Source organism: Balaenoptera borealis (genome assembly GCF_965194805.1).
Source record: "Balaenoptera borealis genome assembly, chromosome: 3".
Lineage (NCBI taxonomy): Eukaryota > Metazoa > Chordata > Mammalia > Artiodactyla > Balaenopteridae > Balaenoptera > Balaenoptera borealis.
Genome location: NC_138866.1, coordinates 150,079,526 through 150,102,214, shown reverse-complemented (window position 1 = coordinate 150,102,214; position 22,689 = coordinate 150,079,526). Strand labels below are relative to the sequence as shown.

Genomic DNA, 22,689 nt, shown 5'->3' with positions numbered 1-22,689 from the left:
TAACTGAATAAAATTTATGGCCTCACTCTCATCCATCCAGGAATATATGGCCAAGACACAGCCAAGAACATGGAAGAAAAGGATGGCTGAAGATACAACTAATGGGATTTTTTTTAAACATCTGTTGAGGCAAAGAAGGTTAGGCACACTGCATCTTAAACTAACAAATACAATAAAACCAGGTGCAGAAATGTATGGAACCTACTAAAATAAATTAAATATAAGCAGATGTACCATTTTGTCCTTTAGGAATTACAAAAACTAGAATTACCCATAAATAATTATTAGTAATCATCATGCTTACTAAATAAGTGCTTTATGCTTAACTAAGTGCTTTAATAAACATTACCTTATTTGGGTTTCACAACACTATGGGCAGGAAGCCCCCACATGAATTGACAGGGGATTAACAATAGTTAATGAATTTGAAAATGTGTCAGAAGAGATTATACGCACTCATAGTGCAGTGCCTCTTGACACTGTGTGAGCAAGAGCCCAATACACATCTGCTGAACTGTACTAAACTAATAATATATTCAACAATAATTTTATAAGGCAAAGGAAAGAAGCAAAAAATGAAATGTGTGTGTGTGTGTGCGCGCACGAGTGCAAGCTGTATAAAGAAAAGCTATGGAAGGATACATGCTGGTTTGCTAGCAATGATTATATCAGAGAAGCAGTTGCAGAAATGAAACTATTAATTTTTGACACTTCTATACTGTTTGGATTTTTACTATAAGCATGTATTACTTTTGAAACCCAAATGAATGAAATAAAAATTAAAATGTACCAGCTAAATCTGCTAACAAAGGATGGATATAACTTTTAAAACAGAAAACAATTCAAATTGTATTTATCTTTTTAAATAAAAGAAAAAGAAAACACCGTAGGATTATGCTATGGTTTGTGATTATTGGATCCTGAAAATTGAATACTGAATTTTATGATCAAATATACTTGCTAGAGGGGAAAAAAACACAGATTCACCAGTATTTATTGAGCACTAACCATCATATGCTAAGCAGTTACCTAATAACTTAGGACTCAGAGAATATCTGTACTCAATTTATCCACAGCCTTCCTTATTTACACCCAATTAGATCAACTTCCAGCTTTGCAGATAAGCAACCTTACACTCTGAATATAAATTCAAAGATTACTACACTTTCTAAATATCAAAAGTTTTTAGTCATGAAAGTCTACAGCATTATTACATGTAAGCTCAGTTAAGCTGTCCATATTCTGCCTAAATTTGGAGGCACTTAGCTAGAGTTAAAATTTGGCAAAGCCTTTAGAAAGACTCATTTTTTTCTGGTGTTGTCAACTGCCTATCATGATAAAGTACACAGCATATTTTGCAACTTAAATTCTAAAAAAGGACATTCTTCCCTCTTCTGGCTCATAAATGGTTAACCGTTACTAAATACACCTAGCTTTCAAATTAAGAAGCCAAACTTATTCTTTAGAAATACACATGGCCCTGGACTTCCCTGGTGGCACAGTGGTTAAGAATCCGCCTGCCAATGCAGGGGACATGGTTTCAAGCCTTGGTCCAGGAAGATCCCACATGCCACGGAGCAACTAAGCCCGTGCGCCACAACTACTGAGCCTGTGCTCTAGAGCCCGCAAGCCTCAACTACTGAGTCCATGCGCCACAACTACTGAAGCTTGTGTGCTCTAGGGCCCACGTGCCGTAACTACTGAGCCCGTGTGCTGCAACTACTGAAGCCCGCACGCCTAGAGCCCGTGCTCCGCAACAAGAGAAGCCACTGCAATGAGAAGCCCGCGTACCGCAACGAAGAGCAGCCCCCACTCGTCCCAACGAAGACCCAACACAGCCAAAAATAAAATGTAAATAAATAAATTTATTTATTATAAATAAGTAAAAAAAGAATTCTTTAAAAAAAAAAAAAAAGAAATACACATGGCCCGACCAACTGGATGTGCTCACAGAAATCTCTTCTGTGAATTCCTTGTGTGGCTCTCCAACTACTTTCCCACTGGGTCTCTCCCACCTAACTTGGAGCCTACTCTCCTAACTCTAGACACATCGCTGTCACCAACACTGCTGGTGGCCATGGTGGCTGAATTGAGCTGCTCTCTCTCTGCCTCGCACTGGAAAACTCCTTTGCCTTCATATTTAGCAGGAGTGTCATCTTCCAGAAAGGACTTTAATTGAAAAAGAGTTTACTGAAAACTTATTTGAGAGTCTCCAAGTAACAAAACAAGATAAATGGAATCTCTTCCAAAACTGGGTTTGGTCAGTGGTGCTGTGGGACTGACTGGATCCTCAGCCCCAGCTCAATCCCAGCTCCTTTACCTGAAGGACATTATTCTAGACGAGATGGAAATTCAGCCTTCCTTCTATCAGGCCAAACTGTTTTCTCAGATTCATTCCACAAGTATTTCTTGAGCACTCACTTAGTTCAAAGCATACTGCTGGATACTGCCAGAGATACAAGGATCAGGTACCATCCTCAAAGAACTTATAGTCTAAGTCTTAAATTGGTTGGATACACAAGTAACATTTCAGTGTTGACTCTTTTAAAGAATGATTTGAAAAACATAAAGGGCAGCCATTAATAGAATTAAAAATAGGATATGCCTTCTAAAACATAAGAGTATCTAAAAATACAGGAAAATATAGTAAAATACGCACTAAAGCAGCATTAAAACCAAGCATAAAGTAAAACAATTAAGGACAAAGTATATCAGTCATAACTAGAGTGACAACAGAATTCACCATCCAAACTAGCATTTACAAAAGTGAAAGGGGGTGCTATTAATAACTTCTCCAAGACAACAGGCATAAACCAGGATGTCCTGAGCAAGCCAGGTGGTGACTTCTCCCTAGTTATAAAAATAAAGTTTGCTTTACTAAGAAAGGCGGATGGAGTTAATGGGTTCAAATGATCATCTTCCCTTCAGAATCTGAAAATCATGAAGCATACTGAAAAAAATGGAAAACAAAATAGGATACACAAAAATATTCTTTCTACAATTTTTGCAAAGAACAAAGCTACAGACTTGTTACATTTTAAAATAAATTTAAATTTGGTCAAATATTGTGAGTTTTAGAAATACTTTTATATCATTTAAAGTGAATATATACAACTTACCTATAATTACACCAGTAAACTAACATCTACTTGTTTAGGTTTTTTATTTTTTAAAGGCAATTCTATATTTTAACATAGGTTTAACATACTGGGTTCAGTTATAAACTTGCCTAACCTCATAAAGGGAATTGTTTTCCAAATTTATTACCAAAAAAAAAAACCTTTGGATATACTAGACTTATGTAGAAAATTAGACTTTTACAGGCCAAACAAATCCAGAAAACAAAGTTACTCAAAAAAATGAAGATATTTTGTAAGACCTGAAGAGACCAATGTTACATTACTTACAAACTCTTCTACAGCTATGAGATTTCAGGCTGTGAACAGCCCTAAGGTATCCCACATCTGGGCAGATTAATACGCCTACAAATGAAAGACAAACAGCCATACTTACTCACATGACACCCAGCCTACTGTCTACTCCAAGTTCTACATCTCTAAATTAATGCGGGTCCTTGGGAGAAATTAATTCCTGGTGAATACATTGACTATCAGAGGCAACAAAGAAGCAAACCAGAAGCATAGGACTGGTGGTCACGTGCTGGAAATTCAAGTTCTTAGTACTCTGGTCTTCCATTCTCCCTTTCTGATCTGTAGTCCCTCAATTTTCCCATATACAATCTAAAAGCCAAATTGCCAGCAAACTAATGAATAATTGTAATAATAGCTCCTAGAACTTCCATAGACTCTCCTTTCCTCCTGCTCAAAATTCTATTCCATCTCTGTGCTCAGAAGGTGCAACTGGGAGGGTAGCACACAGCCATTTGTCTATTCACTTACACGTGCACTGGAACATGTGTCCTAGTAAAGGGCACCCACTGTGTAACAGGTCCGGGCTCAACACCAGAGATGCCCAAAGAATGACGATCCTTGGCCCAGAAGCTTAGAGACACCAACTGAAAACACAAACAATGTAATGGAATAAATGTTCTAAGAGAAATGTATTAAAAGAGGTATAGGAACCCGAAGGAAGGAGCCAGATGTAGCCTACAGAAGGTGGGGAAGGCTTCAGAGAGGCTGCATCTGAACTGGGTCTTGAATCTGAGTTTATCAGGTAGTAAAGGGAAAAAGAACACTTGAAAAGAAGCAGCATGTGCTGAAACACAGAGGTATAAAAATCCTGATATATTCACTGTTAGTGGGAATGTAAATTGGTTCAGTCACTATGGAAAACAGTATGGATGTTCCTTAAAAAATTAAAAATAGAACTACTGTATGATCCAGCAATCCCACTTCTGGGTATACATCCAAAAGAAATGAAAACAGGATATCGAAGAGAAATCTGCACTCCCACGTTTATGGCAGCATTATTCACAATAGCCAAGATATGGAAACAACCTAAGTGTCTGTCAACAGATGAATGGATAAAGAAGTTGTCACACACACACACACGGATATTATTCAGCCATGAGAAGAAGGAAATCTTGCCTTTTGCAACAGTATGAATGAACCTTAAGAGCATTACGCTTAGTCAGATACGTCAGATAGAGAAAGACAAACACTGCATGATATCACTTAAATGTAGTATATTAAAAAGCCAAACTCAGAGAAACAGAGAATAGAATGGTTACCAGGGGGAATTGGGGAGATGGTGTTTAAAGGTACAAACTTGCACCTAGCAGATAAATAAGTCCTGGAGATCTAAACCACAGCACAGTGATTACAAACAACAAGACTGTATTATAAACTTCAAAGCTGCTAAGAGGCTAGATCTTAATTGTTCCCACCATAAAAAAGAAACGATAATTATGTGACATGATAGGGGTGTTAGCTAACACTACTGTGGTAATCATATTACAATATATAAATGTAGCAAATCCACATGTGTACACCTTAAACATAAACACTGTTAAATGTCAATTATATCTGAAAATAAAATTTTTTAAAATCCTGATGTATTCAGGAGTGGTGAGAAGTGAAGCACAGGGTTTGAGGTGGGGGGAAGCAGACAGTGAAGACTCTATGAGGTATGGATACAAAACAAGCATAGGCTCCCAGGTGTGTGACATCAGCAGTGAGGAAATATGAGGGGGATGGAGAAGGGGGGGTGTCTCACTATCTCACCTCTTTACGGTCTCTCTTTCCAAACTGGGTAAAACTGGCAAAGTCTCACTGTTCACAACTTCTCTCTTCTCCCTTTTGAGAGGAGCCAAGCTATTTCTCCTCCTGTCCTTCCCAACAGTTTTCTTTTCCCCCCTTATAAAATGAAAGACCTGGGTTCTAGTTTCAACTCTCACTACCCAAGCTTAGAGGAGACCCAGTCTCTCTCTGAGTCTCAGACTTGCTTTTTATAGGAAGAAGAGACCGGACTACATGAACCATGAAACTCAGGACTCAATAAGCAGAAATGCCAAAAATCATTATAGCATATTTTCATTTTAACAATCATAGAAAGTGAGGAGAATCAGTAACAGACATATTCTAAATAATCTCAGCTACACAACGGTACAGGACACAAAATCTGCCTACTAGGGGATGGCTGGGATAGTGTGATTTGCTATGCAAGTCAAAACCACCTCACAGTTTTCTCATCTGCAAAATGAAGATAGGAAATTCACACTCAAGTTTGCAGTGAGACTTAAATAAGAAAACATAAACAAAACCAAGTCACTGGACACCTGGCATGCAATAGGTGCTAAGTAAATATTGGTTAAATCTAGTTTGATATATTATCTTTCAAGTACATTTATATATGTGCCATCTGTATTAGTATCAGTTAACAAAAAATATGCAAATACAATGACATTGGTTGTGTAAACTGTTTAGAAAGTGAAATTATTATTTTAGAAAAATTGAAGGCTTCTAATTGCATGGGAGATCAGGATATTACTGGTATTTTATATGCTGCTTCATTGCCCACTAAGCAGCATACATTTTCATAGTAATGCTTTTTTCAACTAGAAACAACCCAAGGAGTCATAACTCAATTTCTAAGGTGAAGAGGAAACCAAATGGAAAAAAATATACAATGAAACAATGCCTTTAGTATTTGGAAGAGAGGTAGGAGGGGCAGGAGAAAGAAAGAAAGGGCCAAAATAAATTTAAATTACTGCTTTGAAATCATTCTTCATGTTCAAACAGCACGCTAAACTAATTTCAATTTCTTTATCTTAATGATTCAGACATCTCAACCTCTGATAATAAAAGATGCCTGCCTGCATGTTTGCAAGACTCTGGCCTGCACAAGAGGGTATAGTTCATAGTGCCTACACAGAAGAATCCTATTTGTGTTAACAAACTTCAGTCCAGCAAAGCACAAAACCTACTCAGCACTCATATGCCCTTCACCCACCAGCTTAATACTCTTTATAAATAGAAAGGCACAGGCTACAAATTTTACACAGGGGCTCCGGCGCAGAGCACAGGCTCATGCACGCGCTCACACACAGACACCCTAGTCTTTGTTCCTCTGTTTTCCAATATGATGAAAATCCATGGGAAAGGCTGCCCCCTTGTGTTCATCTCAGTGAGGCCGTGGGCCTTGCTAGAGCAGGAACAAACTGGCCGCAGATGCCTTTCAATATCCCCTGATGGCTTCAGAGAGCAGACTTATTAGCCCACTCGACCTCTGCCCAGAAATCTAGGCTGGTATAAATGATGATCATCGCTTGGGCTTTCAGAGAAAGTGGCACTGCTTCTGAGTTGGTTCAAGTCCAAGAAAACCATTCTGGACCTCTATTAAGGCACAGCCATGTGCAGCTGGTCCTTGTACATACAAACAGGATGAGAACCGCTTTTACAACGCTCCTGGTTGTTAGAAGAGACCTTTAGAGGGATGGAATTCCTATCTGTCAAATGGTCTCTGGACCTCTGGCTTTCTGAATGACACCTAGAGAAATCCACAGATAGGAGGAAGGGCAAAGAGGATACTGAGAACAGCATAGCAACTAAAAGAGGTAGGAGAGCCCAAGATAAGAGCAATTAGGAAGGTTCCCGGAAAACCAACTAAGAGAGAAGGAAAGGCTTATCATAGGAGATCACCTGACTCAACCTTATTTTCTATGGATATGCTTTCAGGTCTGGAAGTCCCCACAAAAGTAGCCAACTTGCCAGAGGTCTCAGCTGGCATACCTAGTGCTTTTTCTCATGTAAGAGGCTACCTTATTGACTAGTATGGGATCAAAACTGTGAAGGGCCTATAAATAATTTGGAAGATTAAATTTAAGCACCCAGCATAAGAAATTTAACCTACTGGATAATATAGAACCAAACATACAGTAAGCATGAAATCCATGTATGTGAGAGAATGACTAAGCTATAAAATTAAGCAAACAAAGGTTTGTCTTTTCAGAGCAAACAACAGTTCAAAAAAGAAAAAAAAAAAACTCCATCTTATTTTTTTTCTTTTAAGACACTCTGGATCCTGAGAAAGGAAGGCTTATCAGAGATATTGATATCCCTTCCTCTCTTCCCCAAATCCCTCCACCCCCAAATCTCAAGTGAAATGCCCAAAGAAAGGTAAAAATTAGGGAAAGGCTATGTCAACACAGGAAAAGGTCTCATCCAAATGCCAGAAAATTTGAAAAATGGAGCTAGATTAAAGGTCACCCAGGCATCCCAGAATTAATTTATGCCACAAGGAGAGCAACTGGTCTCTCCACAAATTAAAAAATAAAAGAGATCCTGGACCTCATAAATACCCCAGAGTAAGAAGGCCCAGGGCAGATGTCTTCATGTCAGGGAAGACCCTGGGGCACAAGCAGTAATTCTGGCTGCTTGCCAGCTGGCTCCATTTGAGACAGCCAGGCCTGGGGCTCACAACAAAAGAGCTTATATGAAAATGGAAAGGGCTTCTCCCCAAAACAGGCTAGTATTGGTACAATTTAATGGTTTAAAATGATTTGGTATTAATAAAGTTAGGAGACCAGAACAACACAGAGCTGGGTTAAGTCGCAGCCCCTTCCTTAGCTCCCCCATCACTAGAAATGGCTTAATATGATAAGGATGTCAATCCTTCCCAAATGAACTTGTAAATTCACACACATAAAATTATTTCTTACTATAAAACATGTGTATGTATGAATGTGTGTTTATGCCTGGACAGAAGTTTGGAAAAATACACATTACACTGTATATTCTAAACACCTACAGTGAATACCCCTGGGAAGGTAGTTCACCTAGTATTTTCTATATTTACTGAGCTTTACAGTGAAAGAAGGTGATCGCAACTTACTTCTGTAAATAAAACGTCTCAACATAGATATTTAATCTACTGGAATTAAATAAAATGATCTCAAGTTCATATGGAAAAATAAATGTCCAAGAAGAGCCAAAAAAATTACTAAAATGAAAAGTGATAAAACCAGATTAAGAAAGAATGACTGAAACCATCAAAACCAAACAATACAGACTGGCAAATACATCAGAATAGAAAATAGAGCCCAGAATCAGACTACTATAGTATTTGTAGGACTCTAACAGTGACAAAAGTAGTAGTGAAACTTGGGGGTGGGGGGAAGGTTTATTTAATAAACTGTGATGGCACAACAGTTATGCATCTGGAAAAAAAAACCCTGGAATATCTGGCCTACGGGTAACCTGGTCCATGCCAGAGCTTGGCTGGGCACACGAGGGTTATGTAACATAAAACGGTCAAAGAACAACGCAAGAAAGAGTACAACAGCCAAAGTATGTGGTAGAGAATAAGAGAATTAAACAAAAAAAGAAAAAAGAAAAAAAAAAGAGGAAAAGTATCAGTGGAGCTTAAGTCCCTACAAATCACACCTCTGAGAATATGGTACAAAATAACACGTGGGGATAGACAAGCTCTCTAGGCTATGAGGCGATTGAGTTCTGCCTTCCCTTGGGAACTCCCTTAGCTCAGGAGGCTAGAAAGGGGCCTCAACTGGCGCCTGGAGGCAATTTTGGCCTTTACGAAGCCTAGAACAATGCTCTTCTCTTGACTGGACCAAGGCACACAGAAAAGAACAGAAAAAGACTCAATATCTCTGCTTCTCCAACATCAAAAAGCCTTTTTCAGCCCAGAATATGCCCTCTGAATCTCCCAGAACACCTGGGATACACTGAGTGCAGGAAGGAGCAATTCATTTCAGTGTCTACATGAGCCAAATGAAGAATTTCCAGTGATAACGTCACCTTGCCGCTGGGACCCCGGATGATCATATCACATTAAAACATCACTATCCTGTTATCCTTAAATGAGAAATGCTCAGACCAAGCCAGGACTTTGCTCTCACCTAAGAAATTCCAGAATAATTATGATGAAAAGCAAATGTGTTCACTTCTAAAGAAATGTTTTCCACACTCTTCCTTTTGTACCTGAGAACATTTTAAACTTTGAAGAAATAAATGATAAACCCCAAGTAGCTCTGGCTGCTCATGTGTTCTCTCACCTAAGCTCAGTGATCTTATAATTTGATTAATTCATTCATTCCTTCAACCAATATTCACTGAATGAAGTGTAGAGACTTATGAGGCCCAGTCCCCTTAAGGTACTTGCAGTCAGTCCCCTGCCCCCCAAATTAGCTTGTGTGAAGTGTTAGGATGGTATAAGCTAAGTGCCCACCACTGAAGGAGAAAGGGACTTCCTTCCCTAATAGAAGGTGTACTGGCTCTCCTCCCCACCCTATAAAACTGGAAAAAGGCCAAGTGCTTTTTAAAAGACCACCATATATTTTATTCCAGGGCAGAACCTAGTTGCTTTCAGCTTCTACTGCTCTTAATACAATTCCAGAGATCCAACTAAGGATTTACCTTACAAATGACAGCTTAAAAAAATTAATATATTTCTTTTTATTTTAAGAGAACAAATTATACTGCTATTTTGTGGTGTGCTTTATATTTATTAATCACTATATTTTCAGGATAACATTTCAGAAGAATATATAACTATTTTTATAGTTAAAACCTTCTTGCAAAAAAAAAAAAACAAAAAAATCAAAAATCAAACCTTAACTCTGAATCTACCCCGAACAGCTCATGGCTTTGTTGACCAGGCACGTGATGCGGCCTCTCACGGAGTATCTGGGACACCACCACCCGTCTGCGTATGTCTTCGCTTTGTGTTCAAACTTGTATACATGCTTCTCAATAGAAAATTCTCTACCTCCTCCAACTTGCAAGCCACCGCCTTCTGCCTCAGCCACTCTTCCTCCTCTAAAACATACACTTCTGGAGTCAGGCTCCGACGCAAATGGAATGGAGTTCTAACATCCATGTTGTCAATTCAGAAGTTTCAAGAATTCACCCTTTCTGCCTTGCTTCTCCGGGAAACTGATTCCTTCTATCATCTCTACTTACCTCAAGCTTTCTCTTGAAGACGTTACCAGAAGTTCTGATTCTTTGTTAACTCTGAATAACTAAGGATGAGAGGGAGACTCAGAGAAGTAGTTTCAGTAAGAGCCAAAGCATCTGATTTCTTCTCTACCTACATTTTTTGGAGGACATTTTTCAGACAGACTTCGTAAGAACAACAGAGTACTTTCCCCAGAATGTTTATGGCAGCCAACTTGAATTTTTCAATTAGATCAAAAGAGTTATGTTTAAATAAGTGACATGCTAAATTAGAAAAGTGTTCTTTAATCTTCACAATTACGTGCTTCACTTATGATTTATTTTCTTAACAAGTGTGACAACTGGCAGTCAATTAATTAATGATAATATTTCCCATGGAAATCAATGGTAATAACCATGTTGCTTAATTAACATGTTGCCTTGTGATATTTTCTGAAACAAAATAAGAGGCATCATCCTGTTGCTTCCCATTATCCTCATCTGCAAGATGAAGTGAAAGATCACAGTAAGTACCTTGCCCAAAGCTACAAAGCTAAAGGGTTGCTCGGCTGGAATTTTAACCCAGAGTATCCTATTTCCAACCCATGTACTTCGTACCTCTCCACTCAATTCAACAGGATAAATTCTATAAAACAGCACCAATGGTGTCAAAGAAAGATATTAACATGGTCTTCCTTTCTGACTTAAAAAAAAAAAAAATTAGATGATATTTCAGGTATAAAAAAGGTAAAAAGAAAAATAAAACAGACAATATAGGCTCACTATTCACCTGACAAAAGAGAATATTACCAATAATTTTTACCCCTCCCAATCACATCCTCTCTCAAGGGAACTACTCTGTTGAACTTGCTGTTTATCTTTTCATGTATTTTTTTTATTACATATGTATCTGCTTCTAAACAATATACAATATTTACATGTTTTTAACCTTTACATAAATGGTTGACAACTGGCTTGTTTTTAAAATGCACTATTTGTGAGACTGACCCAAGTTGATATTTATAGTGTAGTTCATTTTCATCCATGTATAATATTCTACTTTATGACTGCACCATAATTTACTTATCCATTCTTCTGTCAATGGATAATTAGGTGGTTCCCCTCCCCCCATTTTTTTGCTATCGTAATTAGTGCTATTATGAAAATTCCTGTACATGTTTCCTTGTTTGCAAGATTTAAAAGTTTCTCTAAGATATAGTCCTAAAAGTGGAATTGCTGTGTCTTGCCGTCACCTATTCTTCAAAGTGGTGTACCAATTAACAATTTACATCAACAGTTTATAAATGTTTTCACTGCTCCATCCCTACAACACAGGATACTGCCAGATTTTAAGAATTCCACCATTCTAACTGTTATAAAACAATATCTCATGATTTTAAAATACATGCATTTCTTTGATTACTTTCACATCTAATGGGTCTGCCACATTTTAGGTCATACTAGAAACATGTTTCTCCCTCCAACATCACACCTTCCTCTAAACCACATACTTCATCTTTTCTGAAAAGACCAAAAGAGATGTCGAGCCTTCTTAATTACTGCCACCACTCAAAATCCATAGTTACTGTTATCACTCAAAATCAGCTTCCTTCAAACTATCTTCATAGTCTTTGCAGAAATACCTTTCTTTTTGGAAAAATTTTTAAAAATTCTATTTAACCATTTACCCTCTCCCCCAAGACTATAATAAATATCTTCATAGCCAAATCTTTGTGTACAATATTAATTATTTCCCTCTGAATCAATCCCTAAAGGTAGCACTTTTGGGTCAAAGGATATGATTATTTTTCAAGATATAATTATCTTTAAAACTCTTGATATACAATGCCAAGTTGTACTCCAATGGATGGTATCAATTTAGGGGTATAAGAGAGTATCTTGACAGTCAGTCGTCAGCTGGATAAAACCAAATTTGGCCTTGTCAACAAGACTATTGTGTGAATCATCAAGGATTGCTTCCCAAATTTCATTTAACCATTTACGGAAGTCAAATTATTTCCCCATTCTGTCATGCATTAAAAATACTAAGAAAAGAGGTCAAAGGTCTCACCATCAGCTTCTTAAACTTGACCTCTGCTTTATCCATTACCACCTACGCTTTCAGCTTCCTATATCTGACATTTGATCTGTCAGTATCTTATGAGTTTAGCTAAATTCCAGGCTCTGGCCTCCCCAGTGCTGGCATGACAATTATACAAATAATTATTCAACTCACAAGTGTGATTCCAATATCACTTGAAATGGAATATGACTTGTAGTACGTTTACTATTATGTGTAAGTTCTAAATACAACTGCTCACTTTTTCAACTACTGTATCTGAAATAGGCTTGGTAGGGCCAAAGACAAATGGAAATGAGGAAATTGCAACAAGCCTATGAGCTGAGTTTACATGAGGTGGCTCAATGACAAGTGAGCCTGCCCCCTCCCGGCCAACCAGGTCTCAGTGGTTATTTCCTCCACGTTTAGACCTGGGGCAGCTGCAAAATGTCTAACAATAGCCAATATATAGTCCCTCTATGACGGGCACTCGACTCAGGCCAATCTTATGTTTCCATGTCTGAGCAATACTCACTGGACTTCCCATCTCCGTGTCTTCCCAAAGCCTCACTGCAATCCCATTTATTTTAGTCAAAGTACAACCTGATGATCTGCTAGCAACTGCTCACTATGGTTTCTCCATGCATTATCACACGCTTCAAAATCTTATTCCCTCCCAAGCCTTGTTTACTCTCACCAGCCGACCATGTTTTTTACACTGTTGAGTTGAGAGAGGTTATATTCTATATACCACTAACCATTTGAACATTTTACTGCATCCCTCATCTTTCCCCTTTCACTACCTCTTTTTCTCTCTGAAAAACAGCTATTATCAAACTCTATTATACACACACACACACACACACACACACTTTCCCTCTCTCTTTGCCTTGACCCAACCACTCCTTCAAACCATTAACCCGTGTCGCACCTTTCTTCAACTGAAAAACTTCAGCAAAAACTGTTTCAATTACCTCTTCCTTTATTTCCTGTGACAAGCTGGTCTCTATTTTATAAGTGCTATTTAAGAGTAAAAGAGGACTATCATATTTGGAGACGGAAGGGAAAAAAATTCCCATCACATAATCATTTGTTCTCGTATAATATCTAGAGTGGCAATAAGCTTATTAATAGTCAATTCTTAGGTTATGAAGCTGTAATAGTCTATCTATTCAAAAGAAGTTATGTAGTTTTAGCCAGTTACTCCAGTGAGTGAAAATGAGGATTCAACAGACACATCTTAAAATAAGCATTTTACTAAACCATATGGTAACAATTCGATCTTAGGTAACAGACAAGAGGGCTCCAGCTATCTCATAACCTGCTCAGCTGCCTTAAGGACTAAAGGGATCAACAGCTTGTCACATTTAAGTGCAACTGCAGTACACTGGTTGAAAAATGTTGAATTAGAGTGTGTATAAAAATGTAATGATAAAAAGGATAATGCATATAAAACTAAAGAAATCCAGCCAAAGTTATAAGTAAGATTCAGGCTATAAATACTTTCATTTGAAAAAAAAAGAAAAAAAATGAACCAACTCTTTTGAATAAAAAAGAAAGGGACAATAACAATTGATAACATTATCAAATCACAACTGACAACCAACCAGGTATAGTTGCTTTCATGGTGTTAATCAAACTTCTTAAGGGCCAGAAAATTCCTGTGTCATTTAAACTGTTTGCAAAACAAGAAGCAATGAAAATATCCCCTAATTTGTTATTTCTTCATGCAGCTAGTAGAAAGCTGATATCTAAATTCCACAAATATAAAATATACAAAAAACTATAGATCAGGCAAACTTACAAATACTATAAACACTTTACAGAAAAACTACTAACAAATAGAATTCACTGCTCTATTAACATATTGAAATATACTCATCAAATAGTTTATTCCAGGAATACAAAGCTGGTTTGATATTAGGAAACGTGTTAATGTGATTCACAATATAAGTGGGTCAAAAGAGAAAAACATGTATCACCTGAAAGATGTGGAAAACACCACATGATAAATCTCAATATCTATCCACATTTAAAAAATTAACCTAGTAAACAGAAACAGGAGGATACTTTATTTTAATTGTAAAGACTATCCAGATCAAATCTCATAGAAACACTAAAATGTTTACAGGAATTCCTATACTATAAAAGGAATAAGACACCACTCTTAAGCACTGTTCTAAGGGTTACAGCAAACATACTTAAACACAAGGGAATAAGCTATAAATATTGTGAGAAGAGATTATCTCCAAGAGAAAAACATACAAGTTACAAAACAGTAGAGAAAGTGTGATTTTTTTTTTTATTAAAAACATACTACTGAACTGTACACTTAAAAATGGTTAAGAAGGTAAATGTTGTGTCATTACATTTTTATCACAATTTAAAAATATATATACACACACACAGATTAAAAATAAAAAAAAAAAAGACTGGTGGTTATCCCTATGGTAAGAGATAATTCTTATTTAGCTTCCCTGAACTTTTCAAATATATCTCTATCATGACCCACATTATACTGAAAACCATCTTTTAAAAAGAACTTCTAAAAAAAAAATAACCCTTAGAATTCACATATAAGCCTTATGACCTCAAAATAAAAAAGACAAACTTATATATTGAAGAAATAAAGAAAACACAAACATAGAATTGATCATGAGAAAGACAGTCTACCAGATTGAAAGAATCAAACTTTTTATGTGCCCTGCCAAGACGATTTACAAGTGAACTATTTCAAAACTTTCAAAGAAATGATGATTATCACATTCTATAGAAATGTCTCTAGAATAACAATGTCCAAAATGGTAGCCACTAGCAACATGTGGTTACTGAGCACTTGACATGTGACTAGTGTATCTGATGAAGTAAACTTTTTTAATGTTATCCGATTCTAATCTATTTAAATAATGGCATATGGCTAATGGCTACCAATTGGACAGTGCAGCTCTAGAGGGTAGAAAAGATGGACGCTTCCCATTTTGGAACTACCATGACACCAAGAAAATAATGTCAATTTTATTAATAATACAAGAAAAGTCTGGATGAAATACTAGAAAATTGAATCTAACAGTGCATGGAGAAAATATGAAAATGCTCAAGTACTGTTTTTTCTAGAAATACAAGGACATCTTAATAACCAGGAAATAAATATAATTCATGATATCAATTATAGCAAGGAGAAAAGCTCTATAACCTTGTCTTCAGAGGCTGAGAATGTATCAATAAAAATTAAGTATCTATTCCTGATTTTTAAAAAAAACCCAAAACTTTCCTAGCATGATTAAGAGATATGAATCAATAGGCATCAGCAAACCTGACACTAAAATACTAGGAATATCTTCATTAAAGTCAGGAAGGAATAAGACAGAACAGCAGCTGTAACTATTATTTATCATACTTTTATAGGCAATAAAAATAAAAAGAAATAAGACACATAACTCTTAGGAAACAGGAGAACAAATTCATTATCATCTGCAAAGAAAACTTACTAAAATCAGTTGGAACTATTAATACTAAGAAATGACTAGTAAGGCTGCTGGTTATTTACTGATTAAAACAGAGTCTTTCCAAGTGGAAATGCTGATAGTAAGGCATATTTAAAAGAAATTCACTAGTAAGTGAATTTAAAGTGTTACAAATGTACTACAAAGGCTTAAGAGTCACAAACTGCTGAGCTTTCCCTTGAAATAATCAAATCAAACCTGCTAGTAAAACCCTTCAATGGCTTCTGCCTCGTCAGTCACCCCACATGACTAAGGAGAACACATACACTCCCTCTCTCCATTTAATCCACACTGATTTCCTATCAACCCAGCAACCAACCACGGCAAAACTAAAGCCATTTCAGGAAAAGGCTAATTAATATTTATTATTTTCTTCATGTTGCAAAAAGAGGAATATCATGTTTCCTCTTAGAATATGTCCCTGAAATTTTTAAAGATTTAACCATATGGAAGAGATCTAGAAGTGTGTAAGAAAAGGCTAAAGATCTGGAATCCTAATTCAATTTCCCCTCACATTTTAATAGGCACCTGTAGCAAACATTTATTTTTAGAGAAATTCTCAGTAGAGAATTGAACAAAAGACTATTGTGTGTTCAACACAGTAAGGTTTCTCTGGTCCCATCTATACCAACTTTTCAAACATCAGGTTGGAATTAAATGATTTTAAACTTTAAATTGACTATTTCCAGACCATAAAATCTAACCACACTTAGTCGGTGTAAGTATTCCAAGTGAGTTATAGCTGAGTTCAAGTGTGAAATCTGCATTTTTCAAGTACCAATAAAGGAACTTTCCTTTAGACTTTACACTGACTTGTTCAAGAATGCCATATAATGTTTTCATTTCCCTCCCCAACAAAAATTTTCATCTGCACCTGATAAATCTGACTTGGTATCGTTTCTGATGAAAAGCATATGGGTATCGGTCATATCACTCTACTATTTTCTTATTAAAATGAGAATTGTAACTTTTTCTCTAAGTTAGGAAGAGTGAAAAAGAAGTTTACAGGCCTGCCTGATCACTATGAACATCGCTATGTCTTAATTTGCAATATGTGTCCTACCACGGGCCTGCTAAAATACAAAAGGAAACAAGAAATTATCTATGATTAGTGGTGTGGTCATCGTAAAACATGTCCACAAATTCCTTGACATATCTCCCAGCAAAGGTGGAGTTAGTTCCCTCTCTTTGAGTATGGACCCGTCTTAGCGACTCTCACTTCTTAATAAAGAGAAGGTGGCGGAAATGAGACTGAAGGCTTTAGAGGCTGGGTCATAAAAGTTGATACAGCTCCCTCCTGGCTCTCCCTATTGGGATGCTCACCTGCAGAACCCAGCCACCATGCTGTGAGGAAGCCAGGCGGCCACATGCTCCAGCCCCAGTTCCACTTCCAGAAAAGGTCCCAGCCGACAACCAGCATCAAACAGCAGACAAGTGAGTGAAAAGAGCCTTCACATAACTGTAGCACCCAGGCTTTGAGCACTTCAACTGACACCATGTGGCACAGAGACAAGCTGTCCCACCAAACCATGTCCAAATTGCAGATTCATGAAAAATTTACAAGTGCCTTTGTTTTAAGCCACTAGGCTTTGGGTGGTTTATTATGCAGCAACAGATAACTGGAACATGTAGATTAATTCAACCACATTCAGCCACTCAACTTATTCTTTCCATTCACCCCCTGCCCACCCCCTGCCACAGGAAGACAAACCTGTTTTAAGTAAACAACAATGCTGACATAGAAACCTGATAGCTAGAATCCCAGCATTTGTTACCCTTGCTGGCAATTAGCTTTCTCTTGTTCTGTTTGCTTCTCACCTCTTAACATACCAGAATTCTTGGCCTTTTCCTCTGTCCTGCCTTAAACTTACTCCTAGCTTTGAAAGGTTGCTTTTATTAAACACCTGGCTTATGAAACTGCTACTACAGCTACATATGCTCCAGTTTTTTAATCAATAAACAAGTGAAATTTGCCTTACAAAAGGTAATTCTGACTCTCAGGCTAGTAACTAGTTCAACATGTTCTGATAGAGCCACTGAAATGGGTTCTCAACCCAACCAAGTAACCATATCAAAAATGTACTGTTCCTTCTAAGGAATACTAGGAAGGGAAATATCCTAATAACTAAAATAAGATTTTTCTCTAAAAAACACAAACCTGAAAAGTTAAAGTCTGAGGGAACCTTGGAGATAATCTAGTTCAGGACTTTTTTCAACCAGTGGTATACTGACATAATCCAGGGAAGATTTTCATGACAAAAGTATTAAGAATTTGTATCTTACTCCATCCTCACTGAAATGTCAACCTGCCATAATATAATGGCAATTTTAAACTTGAATTCTGTTTGTACTTTATTTTTACATTTGTATGCATGTATTTTATAAACAAGACGTACAAAATATAATTTTGTTTATATTTTACAGCTACAGCAATAAAATGTATCCATACAATGCTATTTAATGTTCTGTCCTTAAAGTTTAGAATGTATGATAAATATAACAAAAGAAGCCCTGGGAGTCCATAAATAGTCTTCTCAGAAAAAGAAATTAAAGTAGCTGTTCTATTTTTACTATAAGAAATGTTGGTAAAAATTTCTCTAGTCCAAATCATGTGGCAAAACTGAGGATCAGAAAGGTTATACAGTTGGCCTGAGGCCATATAACTAGTTAGTGGCAAAACTATGACCAGAATTTTGGTATACTCATGTTCTCTAGTCAGGCATGAGGCTCCATTAGATTTGGATTAACAGAAGGAAAACAATTACTGTCTGCTTCAATTCAGAAGGTAAGTCAAAGTGGTTGGCTGGATTCCAACCCCTTCAATGCTACATTTATAATCATTCTGGAAGACTATCTTCCTCCTTAATGTAAAGAAACAGAACCTTAATGAAGGGGCCTCAGGCAACACCAGGGCAATGTGGAGGAAATGTGGCTGACAGTGCGGACTGGCTATTCAAAAGCCATTCACAACCCCAATATACCTTGCCTTAATTGTAGAGACTATAAGAGACTCAATCCTTGGCCTCCACTGCAGCTAGGGGTGATCACATGACAAAATTACAAAGAAATGAGGATATATACATCAGTCACTAACAGGGCATTTCTTCCCAAATAAAAACATCAGTGCTATGAGAAGGCCTTTGGCCCTTGTGCCCTCTTCCTGCCAGGAATGTCGATGTGATTCCTGGAGATGCAGGAGCCATCTTGGTTCCATGGGGACAAAAGCCACATGCTGAGGATTGCAAACAGGCAAAGAGAAGGAACCTGGCTCCCTGATGACATAGGAGAACCATCCCACCAGCCCTCAACTCTCTGTCCTCTATCTTAAACTTCCTACTGAGTGAAGTTTAAGACAATGCAGTTGGTTTTTTGATTACCTGCAGCTAAATACAATCCTAATTCTTAAACGAAATAAATCTGGCTTTTCTCCCTAATCCATTTTGTCCCAAAGTTGGGTGTCCAACTATCTTATTTTTTTAATCACTGAATTTGGTAAATGAATGTTTAATCACCTCCACCACCCTAGCTCGTACCAACACCCCAAAATGTTTTAAAAGATCAGTAAAAGAGAATGAGGCATGTCTCTTTTCTCCAAGACGAAGACAGTTTTAACTTGCAGTAGGTCTCCTGTAGCAGATGGCAGAGTTAAGGGCTGCCTTAGGAGGCAGATGAAAGAGAGATGGTTTCCCTACTTATAACCCAGCTGACCTCAGTCCTGAACAGCATATGGAAATCTAGAAACAGAAAGAAGGAAACCAGAACTATTGCATGTCAAGTTCCTAACCTCTACTGGGGAAAGAGCACAAACAATGAGCCTTAACTGGAGGGGATACTATAAAAACCATTCATTCAACCCTTTATTCAATACCTTTTCTTTCACTTGAACATTGTGTTAAGAGATCTTCGACCTCACCTTCCATTTAAGAAACAAAATTAATCGAATCAAGAGAAATACAGTAATCCCAAGGAAGGCTTATAAACAAAAATAGGGTGTTTTCTGTTCATCTTCCCACGTCCTTCCTGATAAAATATTTTGCTAGCTACGGAAGCTCGTAAAGTTATATCAATTGTTAAGGTTCAATAGCATTTTCCAAAGGGGTGAAAAGAATGGGTAACACTGATGAGAAGCTAGAAATTCTACTAATTTCATACCAAAAAAACAAAACAACAACAAAAAAGGAATGAAGAAGTTTTAAAAAGAATGTATCCCAGCAAGGGAGCATCAAAATGCTTTGGCATATTTCCCGGACTAAAGTGGACAAAATCCAGCTGTTCTGGACCAGTAGTCTAGATCATTTCTCTAAAACATAAAAAGAATCCCCAGCCCAAGCAATCACCCAATAAATAGCTCTACAGCTGACAAGGACCCTAAGGGTTCAGAATGGGATACAACATTCCACAACACACTCAGGTTCCTGTGATGATCCAAGGGAAATTCCTTAAGCTAAGTCTTTAGGATTGCACTAAGGACCTTAAAATGTGAATTCTGCACACAAAGAGCAGAAGCCAAGCAAGTAATAAACATTATGGAGATAAGGAGCAGTATTTATGGATATATAATATAAAGCAACATTCAATGGATAAAAAATATTGCGAGAAAATAGACCTTTACATCAGAATAGTTTCCGATAATTTAGAACCAGAAGTGTCTTATTCATCTAGACTGACTTTAATGTGAGCAGGAATTCTCCTTGCTCCCAAACAAATGGAACTCCAGCTTAGGATAGAGCATTCACAGATTACTTTTTTTTTTAAGTAGAACTACCATAATTTACAGCAAGCTATTGCTGTACATGCTAACTACTCAAGTGCACTAAGTTAAAGCCTAAGGACACCAGACAAAAATAAACAAACCAAAAACGAGATCAAAGTCATTTCCTTTGAAGACTTCACTTAGTTTGTGTGACAGGTAATCTCTCAGAATGGACTACAGATATAATACATAACACCACCCTACCTAGCACATTTCCTGGAGGTACCTTCTCTAGATCTTCCAGTTCCCTTCCCATCAGAAGATACAGGTTTTCCAGGGTACAGCATGCCATGTGGGGGACTGGGGGAAGGTCATCTAATGGAGCTGAGAAGCCTAATGGCACCTAGGCAAAAAAATAAAATAAATAAATAAAGGAAGATAAGTTAGAAGGCATCAAATGAAAAGATTAGTTAATACCTACAAAGTTACTTTTATTCAAAAGTAAGATATAGTGCAGTCATATTTCATGTACCTGAAACGGCATGATACAAAAATAAGTCTCAGTTTATGAATAAATTCTGAAATAGTGAAACCTCTCAAATATTCAAAAATTGTCAAGAATTCCACATAATCATAAGCTTTATGGCTAAGTAATATAAATTCTGTTGTGACCTGGTAGCACCACATTAACTAACGAACAAAAATCCCCATAGCCCTTTGCTAGTATTTACATGAACCATGCCATATACCAGTTCTGGTGACCACTATGCTATTATTTCAACACTCATTATTACTATTATCACTTAAAATTGTAATAATATTATTATAATGCCATGTCAATTATAATCTTATTATAATGTCCTTTAAGCATTCAACAAGGGCTGGTGCTAGTGCTGAGTAAGACATGAAAATGAGTAACTTTGGAAGAGCAGTTAGACGTAATAAACATGCCATGTAATGGCCAAACAACTGCTATTGATATTATATGCTACACTGTTCATCTGGAAGAGAGCATGCTGTGAAATATTAGGGACTCATGAGAAGACACAGCACACTCACATGCAAAGATATACTACAGGGATAAGAGATTTATGAACTCCCCCTACATCATATTTATTCTTATGGAGATACTGTCTCAAATTATTCAAGACATTGTCTCGAATAATTCAGTGATCTCCATATAAATGCAAGTGCCCTGAAAGCATTTCAACCAAGGAACCAACTTATCTTTGATACCGAAAGGCCCAAGGCACTGTGCCTGTGCTGTGAGGAGAATAAAACGTCCAAGACATAACATATACAAAGATAATTACCATTGCAAACCTAGAGTGAGTGACAAAAAAGCAGTACAGGCAAGTAAATTCATAAAATCTCAGAGGAGGGAGAAGATAATGTGTTAGGGTAGACGTGGAAACTTCATGAAAATGATGACCTTTCAGGCACCTGATACATTTAAATGTACATGTTCTGACTCAGTGACAACTCTGTAGGGGAGCTCTAAAGATAGGGTGGAAGAAATTTAAAATATAAGGATCAAATTGGAAGAATCAGAATTATGCAGACAGTATGATCATTCACTTAAAGCAAACTACAGATAAATTATAATTACTAAGACAATTTAGCAAGATGGCCACAGACCAATATACAAAACTTAATTAACTGTATGTCTATAAATCAGCAATAGAAAATATATATATTTTTAGAACAGTAACTTTTACAATATCAACAAAATATAAGAGAGCTAGGAATTAGTAACAAAAGTGATTAAAGATTTTTATAGAGAAAATGATAAAACTTTAATAAAAAACATTTTAAATGACCTAAATAAGTGAAGAGCTATACCTAATACATTCATGGATAGAAAGATTCAGCATTGCAAAATGTTGACTAGTGCCATACATGTACCGATTTAAATCAATACCAAAGTCTCCACAGGACTTTTCATGGAACCTGACAAGATGACTGTAAAGTTTATAGAGAAGAGTAGAGACTTAGGAATAAACGAGATACAAAGAAAAACAAGGTAGAGGAATTTGGCCTTTTAGATGTCAAAACATGTAGAAAAGAAGACAACACTGAATA

General features: G+C 36.9%; 1 protein-coding gene across 4 annotated transcripts in view; it reads right to left on the bottom strand.

Annotated features, from left to right (window-relative positions):
- Nucleotides 1-22,689, bottom strand: part of EFL1 (elongation factor like GTPase 1) — a 138,768-nt gene that overhangs the window by 65,815 nt on the left and 50,264 nt on the right. For all 4 annotated transcript variants that reach the window (XR_014243483.1, XM_082388484.1, XM_082388486.1 and 1 more), the window contains one exon: nt 20,872-21,010. Coding sequence is in view for 3 of the 4 variants with exons in the window: in XM_082388484.1 (XP_082244610.1) it covers nt 20,872-21,010 (139 nt within the window). In the remaining variant the exon portion in view is untranslated. The remainder of the gene's footprint in view (nt 1-20,871; nt 21,011-22,689) is intronic.